The 13,285-nt window shown below is 26.5% G+C and overlaps 1 protein-coding gene across 3 annotated transcripts in view; it reads right to left on the bottom strand.

Annotated features, from left to right (window-relative positions):
* Positions 1 to 13,285, bottom strand: part of LOC119680433 — a 55,732-nt gene that overhangs the window by 41,256 nt on the left and 1,191 nt on the right. For all 3 annotated transcript variants that reach the window (XM_038093243.1, XM_038093241.1, XM_038093244.1), the window contains exon 2: positions 7 to 77. In XM_038093243.1, coding sequence (XP_037949171.1) covers positions 7 to 77 — 71 coding nt within the window. The remainder of the gene's footprint in view (positions 1 to 6; positions 78 to 13,285) is intronic.

Here is a 13,285-nt window from a genome sequence, read left to right on the forward strand (position 1 = left end):
ACTTACCTTATGTGGATACGCTAAGTGCCAAGTAGCATTAAACTTTGTCCCTGACAAAATTGAAGTGCTTATTGAACCTATAAAAAAATTCAAACATATTTAAATAAGTAAATTTATTTAAAAAAAACGTGTATAAATATATTTTAAAAAATTTCAGAGTTTTGTGTTTATTTAAAGGTATTAATTTGATCTGTTAAGATTGATTTTTCACCATTTACTCTTTAGATAGAAGATATCAACAAAATTTCTATTACATAAATTTTTTTTTGTAACCAATGATATTTCAGTTTCATTAATAATTGAAAATTAGTTTTCTGTTTGATTAATCAAGCGTTACAAATCTAGAACAGCAAGAAATATAATTTTCTGTTATTGCAGTTATATGTATTTTCTTGTAAATTGTATCTGAACAAGTTTTTGTATACGTCATAATCGATGAATTATTATGAATTTACTGGAATATAATTGGGACGAAAAAATGTTATAGATAAATATGCATGTATATCCGTCCAATCAAACCTGTTATATGACTTTAATATGAATGTCTAAATAATATGTAAGTCTACGTATTAACTTTGACGATTGTTAAATTATATCTTTAGCTTTTTTTTTAAATTTCTTTCCTGTATACCACAAATTGCAATTAAAAATAATAAATAAATTTTTAAAACTATAACTACTAACAATAGCATAGTCAGAATGCTTACAAAAGAGATTGACCCATACACACCCACCCACCCACAATGGTTTGAAGAAGTTATTGCTTAGATTTCATTAATTCCTTCATATTCATTTAATCGATTTGAAATAGTTAATTTAAAAATAATATTAATAATATAATATTAATAATAATAATAATAATATTAATTAAAAAGATTTATTTTTTATATCCATATTTGTTCAATATAGGTATGTATATATAACTAATGTTATTAAATGACTTCAGCGTTGAATAAGTCCTTAACTTTTTATTTAATGAAAAGTCAGAGTCCTACATGACCTTGATGTTAGTTAATAAAACAAAATGTTTATTTTATTAAACATATAAAAATACAGTTCAGATTTAAAAACATGCACTTGTCATAATCAAATATTATTTTTATTTTTAATTTAAATAATGTAAAGATACTTTCAAGTTCAATTGACTAAGACGCGTGACTGAAATATGGATCGACCCTGAAATGTTTATGCTGTAAAAGCATGCTAAAAATTTAAAACTTTCAGAAATCAAACAGATACTTATATAGATAGAGCGACAATTTTAATTTACATGCGTTAAAATTTATTAAAAAACCAAAACTTTTTTTAGTACATATCTGTCATGTTTACAGACGTGAATTTAATATGATTAAGTTTCTAATTAATTACATTGAGCAACCAATCAAAATGATTAAAAAGAACTTAGTAAAATTAAGAATGTAATTGAGATTTTTATTTATTAATTAATAATTAAGTTTTTTAGATGTATGTATATATACGTTCTTATAACGGAATCTATCAAACAGACTTTAGACAGAACGTCATTCAAGATGTTTATTATTTTTAATTCAAAATTAATTGATTACCGTAAACATTCCTTGAATTTTGAATAATCATGGTTTGAGAATTTCCATTTGTATTAATATATTTTTATTTTAATATAACCAGAGTGTTTATCGAAACTTTATTAAAGTTTTAATTTAATAATGTCTACATTATAGTTACGACATAGCTTAACTCTATAATCAGAAACTAGATAAGGTTAGATATAACTTTGACTCTGCAGTAGTTTTCGTCCATTGCCTTTTCGCAGTGGTCTTGTTATTAGATGTCCCTTCCGTTATTAATAAAGTAACTCAATGTTTCTTTCTTACTTAAGCGTTATTTATGTCACTTCAACCAATTTATTCTCTTAAAGAATTTTAAAAGGCTTTTGATATCAGTTATTGATAATTCTTTGGTATTCTTGAAACCGAGTCCTTCAAGAACTGTAGATTGGCTCCCTGCAAAGACCGGATGTCTTCGCAATAAGTGGGAGCATGATAAATTTTTAACTTCTATTGTCTGCAAAGTTCGAGTATATATATACTATATAATATAAAGAACTTTATTTATTGTGTTAGACATTTTTTTAAAAATATATTAACCAACTTTTAAAGTATGAAAGTTATGAAAAAAATAAATTATGCTCATACTTAAATTATACAGCAAAAACAGAACAGTTTATGAACCAATATAGTGTTCTAACTATAGAAAATATTTCAATATGGTTATATATGATTTTTAAAAAATAATGAAGTTTAGTTCTATTAACGAATTATTTAGACAAAAATCTTTATGAGATCATTAGCATTAATAATTTTTGCTGCTAATAACTCAAGCCGTAGCTATATACATATATAGTATAGTTAAATATTTTTGTATATATAATTTATAAATACACTTAAATTTTTTTATTTGTACTAATTTCTTATAAAATGAAATTACTTTAAATTTTAAATTAAAACGAAAGTTGTAGCAATGTAAAACACCTGTAAAGTTACATTTTTACCAAATATGCAACTGGGCGGAAATACCAAAATCACTTCCAATCAATGCCACGAAAAAAGATAACAATTTATAAATTCTTACGAAAAAGTCGTTGAACCGGCTTAAAATGGGTTAAATGAAACTGCTTTACATTCGCGGTTCAGAAGATATTTTCATGCGTTGCGTCAAGTGAAAATGTATATAAATTGATTTAAAGGAATAAAAAAAAAAAAATAATTTTTAAATGTAAGATATTTTAAAATAATGTTTTTATAGTTTGTATATTGCTTCGTACTTATAAGTTTACACTGCAAGTATGCAAAAATCAGTTGAATGTATATTTTGTATATACGTATAATATATATTTTTAATATAATAAAATATTTTATGGGTTCTCAGTAGACATGTTACCCCAATATATGTATTATTGTGTACCGAGCTTTATTGACACAACTCTTTATTGTCTGGTTTTCTGGTGCAGTATGCAGTACACGCCTCTTAAACTTTGTAGATGAAAATTTATGGCTGGTAATTAGCAGGTGTTGCTTGGTGAATACAAATTTAACGCAACATAATCTCAGATTTGTCTTAATTAAGGCTAAATTCTTAATGTTTTGTTTACGCTTTATTTGCTTATTGATTTTAATCCATAAATTCTGGATTTTTTTATAATTTTTGAAAGTTGATCACCTTTTTGAAAGAGGTCAAGTGTAATGAGCTTGTTGATATAAGCCTATAAGAAGCTGCGGGATATGCTTATCATTAACCTTCTGAAATATGAATGATTTATAAATAAAATATATTTGTGAAATATATATACATTAAATTAATTAATAGAAAATGTTTTCAAAATTTTTAATATATTAATAAAAAACAATTGTTCTATAAACATTTATATTACATATTCAATTATTTTCGCAAGAAGGAAAGAAAGCGAGTTTAATGTTCATTTAGAGTTCAATACCATTTTCCATACACTTTTATAATCTCAATCAATTAAATTTATAAATATGATTGATTGATTATTTATTGTATTTAGTGTTTCAATCTATGTGATAATATAGTCTCCATCCTAAAACAAACAAGTTTAGTTATAATATTTAAAAATCAGATAAACTGTCAACGGTTGCGGCATAAAGAGAAAATTTAAAAAAAATTGTGAACAAAATTTTCAACACTTTCACGCTTAAACCCACCTTGGCATAGACAAATTTATTTTTACTTCATTTTATTTTTGATGGCCAAAACTAATTAAAAAAGTGACTACCGGCATCTACAAATATAATTAATATTTGTCATTTACTATATATCATATTTGATGTAACCGGCAGAAGCAACCAGAGGCAGCCTTCAAGCTATTTTATTTATATGTTTAGTCATAAAAAATTAATAAAATTTATGCAGTTAAAATGTACTTTCGTGAGAAATTATTAAAAATGAAAGTTAGTTCACTAAAAATAAACATATAACAAAATAAATAATTATTAAATAATTATTAAAAAATAATTTTTAGAATATATCGAATTATTCAAAGACATATTTTCTTTGCATAAAATCGATTATAGTTACATTACATATATAATATTTCGAATTTAAGTGTAAATAAATCGTTCTTTATGTAATACCAGTATTGTGGTTTACATTATTCTGGTATTCGAATTTTATTTTCAATTTGTTTTGATTTTCAATTCACACTCATTGATTGCTTTGTTCTGGTATTTCATTGTAGATTGCATATTGCTGATTGCTACTTGTTGAATTTTTTACATTTATAAATGTTAGTTATGTTGTTCATTAATTTCATATAACATATAATTCTCAACACAGCGCTTTTCAATGCATATAGGGTGGTATTTCATTTGTTCAATACCAAATTGAATAAAAATTTGATGTTAAATTAAAATCAAATTTTAAAATCTTTAAATTATTATATCATATATTATTATATCAACTTACATCTAGTTCTATAATATATTGCATAAAAATTTCCAGCTTTAATATACATACTCTAACGCAGGGTTATCCTGACTAGATGCGATCACGGGCCAATACAAATCACGGATTGGAGGGCCACAGATACAAACACATACGTTCATAGTTGTTTTTGACAAAAATAAAAATACGGTTATATTAAATTTAGTTTTATTAATTTATCAATTTAAATTCATTTATTTGGTATACGAGTATCATAAAAATAAAATAATGTGGTGTTACCAGTACACCAAAAGAAAATTTGCGTAATTGTAGCATTCGCGGGTCTCACAAACTTACCCATGATTTGGACAGCCCTGCTCTAACGGACAGTAATTTTGTATAGATATTGTATGATTCAACAAATATCATCCATTTATCAACTTGACCAACATAAATTAACAGAGAATAAAAAGTACTTTCAGTACAAAGTTAGCAATTACCTTAGGGACTATCTGCTGAACATCCAGATAGATGTAGTATATAAAAAAAGGACGAATAACTGTCAATTAGTGTTAACACATTGGTAAAAAAAATAAATGATTTATATATACTCCGAGACTTGATTCACTGTGATAAATACAAAACGTTTCACAAAATTTAAAACTTAGAAACTACTTACAAAATATATAAGTATAAGTGTAATTTGGATAATAAACAATAATATATTAAATATATGTGCAATAAAACTTTAATCTCACCTCACAATAAATAAAAATATAATTTATACATTAAATATTCATATCAAAACAGGGTTTACCTATAGTAGAATTTAATTTTTGGATGTTTTTTCTACTATATTTTAAAAATGCTGACGAACGTTATACAGGCTTTTTTAAGGTATGTATTGTATTAATTCTAAATTTATAACTTTTACTCACAGTTTACATTTCGAATATTATATTTTTTTAAATTAAATATAAAAAAATTTTGTTTCTGTAAATAAAATCTAAGCTTAATGCACGTAATATAAAAATGTATTCTTTGTTAAATGATTTAACCTTGAGTTAGCTGTTTTGATAATAATAATACCAGCTTATTTAAAAACAATATAAATAACTCCACATATTCAAGCTAAGCCGGAGCTAAAAATCTAATGCCAGCAGCAAGTCTCGAAGTCATGCTGACGCATACAAAGTAACCGATTCATGTGATTGCTGTCGTTCAGGCATGCGCATGCATCATTCAACGATAAACTGTAGATTCCAAATACCCGAACGAATGCTTGCAAGTTGCTTGTCCACTTTTAATTTCTTGTATTTAATTCTACCATTAACAGACAAAACAAATCGTTTTTAAAATACATAAACACTAAATATTTGAAATGCATTGAAAATTGGCAACACTTGTGTTGGCTAAAATAGTGCGCAGAAGCCAAACATGGCAAGTTGCCGGTGCATAAACGACTTCCGTGCATAGACCACAACCATTTTTTTGTTTTTTTTTTTGCTTTTTGGACATTTGGTTATAATTTATTATTGTTTGCTTTTCATTTCTATTTCTATTTACTTAATGATTAATACTATATTTTTGCAACTATTTAACAACAAAATAATAATTGTAAAATTTAAAAGAGCAAAAACACTACAGAAAATATTTTCAAAATGGTATCTACCATTAATTTTCATTTATATTTTTCAATTATTAAAATATGAAATAACAAGCCCAGAAGGGGGCAAAAGAGGCTCGACGGCGCAGTCCTACATCCCCTCTTAATAATATATAAATATGTGTATTTGAAATATAAGGTGTAATTTTAAATTTTTCAGACGGAAGTGACTATTATATTTAATAGAGATTCTGAGCTTCAAATTTGGTAGGACACAAGTTCGATTCCTGGTATTTGCAGTCTCAAAAAATTATTTACGAATAATTAAATATAAGAATTATTTCCAGGGCCACTGATGATGGGTATTTGGCAATACTTGAAACAGCTGTATGGTCAGCCAAAAATTCAACTAATTAAAATAATATAAAAAATGAATTTTTGTTGTTGTAGTTCACTGCTGTTCGAAAAACCTCTTTATATATGAAATAATAATATAGGTGTTATATATTGGTAGGAATTCAAATTAGAATTTTTAAAGGTACTATATAGATACTATATACTTTATATACTATATATTGTTTTAGATATGTGTGTTATTAGCGTATTTTAAGAGATAATTTATTTTAGTATCAGAGACTAAGCTAAGCTCTTTAAAAATGGTAGCTTCAAACAATTTGATCATACATGCGTAACGTATATTCAACAAGGACTTACTTTCTACTCTCAAAACTGTGGAACGCAAAAACATTACCTAACCTACTACTGACAATAATTTTTAAAATAAGTAATTTTGTAATATTTTGTGAATAATAATTACATTATTATACTGTTTCTTTTACTATAGGTTTAGATAAAGACTTATTAATGGACTTGTTTTTTAATAAGAAAATCGATATTATCAAATAAAATTGATTAAATTTATTGGCAAAAAGAAATTAGAATTACACAACAATAATAGCTCCTCAACAGTAGTCATAGATACATTTACGACTCTATCATTTATAACAATTTACATTGATGGTTGTTAGTCTTTCATGCTAATTTACAAAAGATATAAAACCCAATGATGACTTTTGACCAGAAACCACAACAAACTGTATTTTTCTGTGATTGTAATGATGAATTAAGTAATTATTTTTTATTAAGTAGCACTACTATGCTTTTTTCATTTCATAAACGACAATTATGTTTCTTTTCATATAATGTAATAATTTCTAGAGGAGGATATATCGTAATCCTGATGATGATACTCAAGAAGAGTCAAAATATAGAGATTATAAAAAATAAAAATTATTAAACGTTTAACTATTTAACAAGAAGTCACCTACAGCCAGATTCAAAATATGTAAAAAATCATACGTTAATATCTTTGAGACAATTTATGTAAAAAGTATACAAAACAACGACCGAATTAGGTCACTAAACATTGATCTCATTTCTAATATATTTAAACAGATTAAAAAATTTTCAAATAAAACGACAGAAACTATTTTCGAAATCAAAAGTGGCAAAGGGCTTACGTATAAATAAATTTACAAAATAATAAAAAGACGTACTAACAGTAAACAATAAAAGACTAACTTTAAAAATAACATTTACCATCACTTGACCTTTATCTTGATTAGAAATTTAACATTACATATACAACTTGAATATCTAAAAAATATATAAATATTAGTAAAACACATAATTATATTTAACTTTAAAAAAAAATATTAACTGAAAATATAAGAATAATGAAATTTTGATTGACGTACTAAGGTTACACTGAGCTTGTAATAACATTACAAAAAGTAAGTTAAAAGTTAAGTGACTATTGCCACACTGCACTATTTGCCTACTTTAAGCACTTTAACCACTTTTGCAAGATAAAAAGCGACATCAGCATCATTTAAAAGAAAACAAAATAAGTAAAAACAACAAAACCAAAAGTAGAGAAAAAAACATTAAATAATAACAGAGATACACTAATAATGTATCTGCTACAATTTCAACTGAAGTGCAATACATTGCTGTCAATTGCATTGAATGTTTTAATAACATTTACCATTATGTGTTTTTAGTACTTTTAAATTACACTCATAAATTGGTACATAATTTATTTTATAATTGTTAATTTTTTTGAAAAAAAACCGAAAGTAAGACATTTGCTGGAGGTAAAAGTATCATACAATTTTGAATGTTCATTATTATGAATGTAATTATGACATAAACTGGAATGTATGGAAAAATAAATCAGCATCTTCATCTTTGTATGAGCTATAAAATAACTCAAAGCAGTACGTAACACTCATATTACAGTCAGTTAAACTAAGTACATTTCAGGACATTAAGTTTTGCTTTTAACTAAAACTATTTCTCAATACTAATTTATATAAGTGCTTGGAATTTATATCTAAGCATAATAGTCTTAAGAAACTTTTTTTAATTTTATTTGAGAACACATAAATGAAAAACAGTTTAACTTTCACAGAGACAGATATTAATACCTCTCAAAAGAATCAAGAAATAAAGTATACTGAACTATATTATGTCGTTATCGTCAATGGGTGTAAGCTTATTTCTTTAATTTAATTTAAAGTCTGTTCAAAATAACTACATATCAACCATTGCTTATGTTTCTTATGCTGTAAAAGCTATGACATTTTATGGTTTACACAAAATATTATTCACCATTTCAGGTTATTACTCAAGAACAATTTATGTAACAAAATTAAAATTTGTATGATAGAATGTACAGTGTATTGAATTCTATAATGATGATATCAATAACTCAATATAATTAACGCTGCAATGACACGCTGCTTGCATATGCCGATGATATTGATATCATTGGCCTGAAAACCAGCGCCGTCAGTGCGACATTCAACTTAGAAAAACAAGCAAAAAAAATGGGTCTTGTGATAAATGACGACAAAATAAAGAACTTTCTGTCAACAAACAAATCTCCTGAGCGTCTTGGGACTCACGTCACTGTTAGCAATTATAAGTTCGAAGTTGTGAAAGACTTTGTTTATTTAGGCACCAGCTAAAACACCAAAAATGACGTCAGCCTAGAGGTTTAACAAAAAATCACTCTTGCCAACAGATATTACTTTGGGCTAAGTAGGCAGTTGAGAAATAAAGCCCTCTCTCGACAAACAAAAATCACGATCTACAAATCTCTTATCATGCCTATACTGCTGTATGATGCAAAAACTTAAACAATTACCAACAGTGATGAGAAGGTGTTAGGAGCATTCGAGAGAAAAATTCTTCGGAAGATTTACGGTATCTTGCGCGTTGGCGGCGAGTATTGTATTAGATGGAATGAGCAGCTTATACAGTAGCTATATCGTGACATTGACATAGTTAAGTGCTGAAAAATTCAGCGGCTTCGCTGGCGTGGTCATGTCGTGCGAATAGAAGAAAGTACTCCGGCTAGAAGGATGTTTGATTTAGTACCCGCAGATGGAAAACACGGTAGAGGACCTTCGCAACTTTGGTGGAAGGACCAGGTGACCAACACTCAGTATAACCAACTGGCGACAGCAAGCAACTAAGCAGAGGGTACTCGACGACTCACATTTGTAATGGTCAACTAAGTAAGTAAGTAAGGAATGACATGCTTGAAGTTTAGCATTTTCCATGAATTAAAATTATGAATACATAACAACTTGCATCTGAAAATAGCATCGTAATATAAAAGCTATCGACATATTACTATTAAATACTTAAAATCACGAAGAAAACAGAACATGCACCTACCTCATATTTTGCTATAAATATTCAAGCTATAAAAATAATCAACAAATATTTACCTTTGAACTTGCATCGCATAACGAATGAAGAAATGCCTAAATACAGCTGTCAAAACTGACAAACATGTATTGTAAAAACTTTTAAACAATTTTAACACAACTTCATTTTATTATTTCTCATCTCAAAATCACTTTGCTTGATCCATGCTCCTATGCTGCCGTAAACAAACTTTTTTTTATTTGTGTTTCTGTATTTATTAGCAGCATAAAATATTATATGCAACATCATAATCATTGTTAAATAAGTGAAAGTTTTTCACTTGTTGTTTTGCAGATATCATATACCCATAAACATGCTATATGCTGTACGTATGTACGCATTTGTATCTTGTATCTTAGTTTCGCTTTTCGTTGCATTGCATTTCAGTTCGCGGTGCCGCTGCAGTGCACTGGTTTGACCACATTTAAGCTCACCTATGCTGACGACGGCTTAAAACATTTTCATTTCTTGCGTAAATGAAGAGATGAAGTAAAAATAGGCCTCCTACTGTGAAATGGGTTAAACGTGCCAAAGCCGACTATTGACTTTTGCTTTCTTGTTGTGGTTGCGACAAAAAGCGGCCAATGTGCGTCCAACGTTGCGTATACGTAATGTATAATTGGCAAAACCGCAAATGCCACATGTACAACTTCAACTTTAAATAAGCAGGAAAATAAAAACTTAAGATAATAAATTGAAGCCTACAAGTCTGACTTAACTGGTTGTTTCAGTATGAGTTTTACACTACTAAATTTTAAAAATTTCAAAAGTAAAGACACGAGTATGTATGCCGTTTGATTAGTGAAATTAGCAAGTCGTAAATATTTGCTTTTCGAATCCAATACGTACTTGGGTGGTTTGCTGTCTCTAATAAAAAAGTAAAACAATCATAATTTAATAATGCAAGAATATAAATACTGCAGATATTAAGAGTATTGTAAAGATAAATAATTGAAATAACAAATAAAGTTATTGCACTTAAAGATTACTAATGATTAATTTACAAAGCAGAAAAATTACAATAATTAGAAATAGTTATAGTTAATAAACTGTAAAATTGAATAAACTTTTAAAAAAAATTTTTTAGTTTTTTTTAAAAACTCTAATAAATTAGTAACATTAATTATTAACAAATAACTAACATTATAAAACTGTAATTAATTTTTTTCAATTACTATATACACTAAATACTCTAAATGAAACTAAATACTTTAAATCTATTTTAATACGAATAATATATAAAATTGTATTTGGTAATTTGCTATCAATTTTGAAATTATCTATGCATAAGATTAATTGGTTGAACATATTTGAGAGTAATTTACACTTTGTAAACCAAAAAATATAAATTGAACAAGTAAATGCATTAAATAGCGTTTAAATATGATTTGCCATTGAGAAGCCATCAAATTATGAATATAATGGTAAAATAAATAAAAGTATTAACTAATTGATAAATTGCCATAATGGCAATAAAACATTTAAAGTACAACGAAAGCGAAATACTAAACCAATGAATTTTAAATAAAACCTTGCTAACAATTTCATGGCTCAGTTTGGCCTATTTAACGGCTTGAATTTTAATGAACATTTTTTATATATCATGTGCATAAATAATTTTAAAATATATTTTTATAAATAAGTTAATGCATGATCGTGAAGTGGTAAAAAAAATATATACAGTTTCAGTTTTAATTAATTTATGTAAATTTAAAAATTAAAAACACAAATAAAAAACAAATTTAAACAAATCATTTCACTAAATTGTATTTATATTAAATAAAAGTTGTGCCATTAGTTCAAGTTTCTTAATAAGTCATGTTGAAATATTAGTATTTATCAATATTGTATTATATGGAAAAAATTAATAGAATAAAATAATTAAATATTTGATTTATTTTTATTTAAATAAATAAATAATTAAAAAAACACATGCACGCATCATTATTATTTGGTGAATTAAAGTTATTGCTGAATATGTATCTTCAACTTATCTCTTTAGAATATCTTGTGTTATATTACTTTAATAATTTAAAATTCATATTATGTATTAACATTATGCTTCTTCTTTGCTTGATGAAACACGAGTTAGTGCCTAAGGAACTTCTACTCAATAGCGCCTGTAACCACTTGAATGATCCATTGTAATATGAGTTTGGTTGAATTCTGATAATAAGTAATTCAGGTGATTATATAGAAGTATACTTTAAAGCTCAGCTTATCTTCCTGATGGAATATATATTGCATTTGATTTGAGAGATTGCAATTAACATTTAAAATGTTTATATTTGATTTTTTTACAGAAATTTTCAGCTCTGAAAAATTTCGGATATATGGTCTTTGTAATGTATATTATTTCTTCCATGGTATTCCTAATGTCATCATCGTTAATAATAATCAGTATTGACATTCTTAAACAAATATCTACGCTGATCCCGTGGCGAGCCGTAGTCATTCTATTGATCACCCTTAGACCCATTCAGCTTGCCTTTCTGCCCATTTGAGTTTTAGTTTTATGAATATATCTCCTCGAATGGAGATTACCGATAGTTCATAGTTGAGAGTTTGAGCAGCTCTTGAAATTCTTATTGTAGAGCTCTATTCTTTGTGCCATTAGCTCTATTTAGGCGAAAGATTCTTGTACAACTGACATTCAGACTTTCCTAAGAAGTCAAAGTTATCTGTGTATGTTGATGTCATATCTTGTTAAGTTCCAGAATCTTTACACCGCTAATTAATTTGAAATTACTTACAATTTTAGAATGTATTTTAATATTATTAAATAATTAAATTAACTATAATACAACTTAAAAAACATAAATATTTTATACGAAGCATATTAATCTTCCACAAATTGTTATTATCAATTATCATTCATTCGGATACTTATTTATTGAGCTGTACTAAGTGTTTCTCTTCACAGTTTCTTAATAGAATATATTTAAAAATCTATATATATAACTTATAAAACTGTATTTTTTATTATTTAGTTAAAGCATGAAAGCGTCATTTTTTTATTTAGTATGGCTTAAGTCAATTCATATATGAGAACTGTGGATAACAGTTACAGTTCTCACGAGTATCAAACTTTGTACAGTTAATTTATGTGCACAATTTTTAACTCAACATAAGAAGTGGTTTGGAACTAGATTAATTGTCAATATAAATTAAAAAACTGTAATGCATGTTTGCCTATAAATATTTAATCTATATGTATTTATTACTAAAAAAATCAAGTTTGGTATTGCACAGCTTAAGGTTTTTAATTTAACATAAAAAACTAACTAACTTACATTTGTATAACTATTAGTCTTGAAGTAAACCGATTTTAATCAATTTGGTTCTCACACAGATATGCAGATTTAATATTCGAAGCCAAGAAAACTAGATCAAATAATTAATACGATAAATTCTTAATTGATTTTATGAGTAATTAAATGTGCTTTGTTCAAAATGCAATTTGTGCCCTATAATGTA

This window comes from Teleopsis dalmanni, chromosome 2 (genome assembly GCF_002237135.1).
Source record: "Teleopsis dalmanni isolate 2A chromosome 2, ASM223713v2, whole genome shotgun sequence".
Taxonomy (NCBI): Eukaryota; Metazoa; Arthropoda; class Insecta; order Diptera; family Diopsidae; genus Teleopsis; species Teleopsis dalmanni.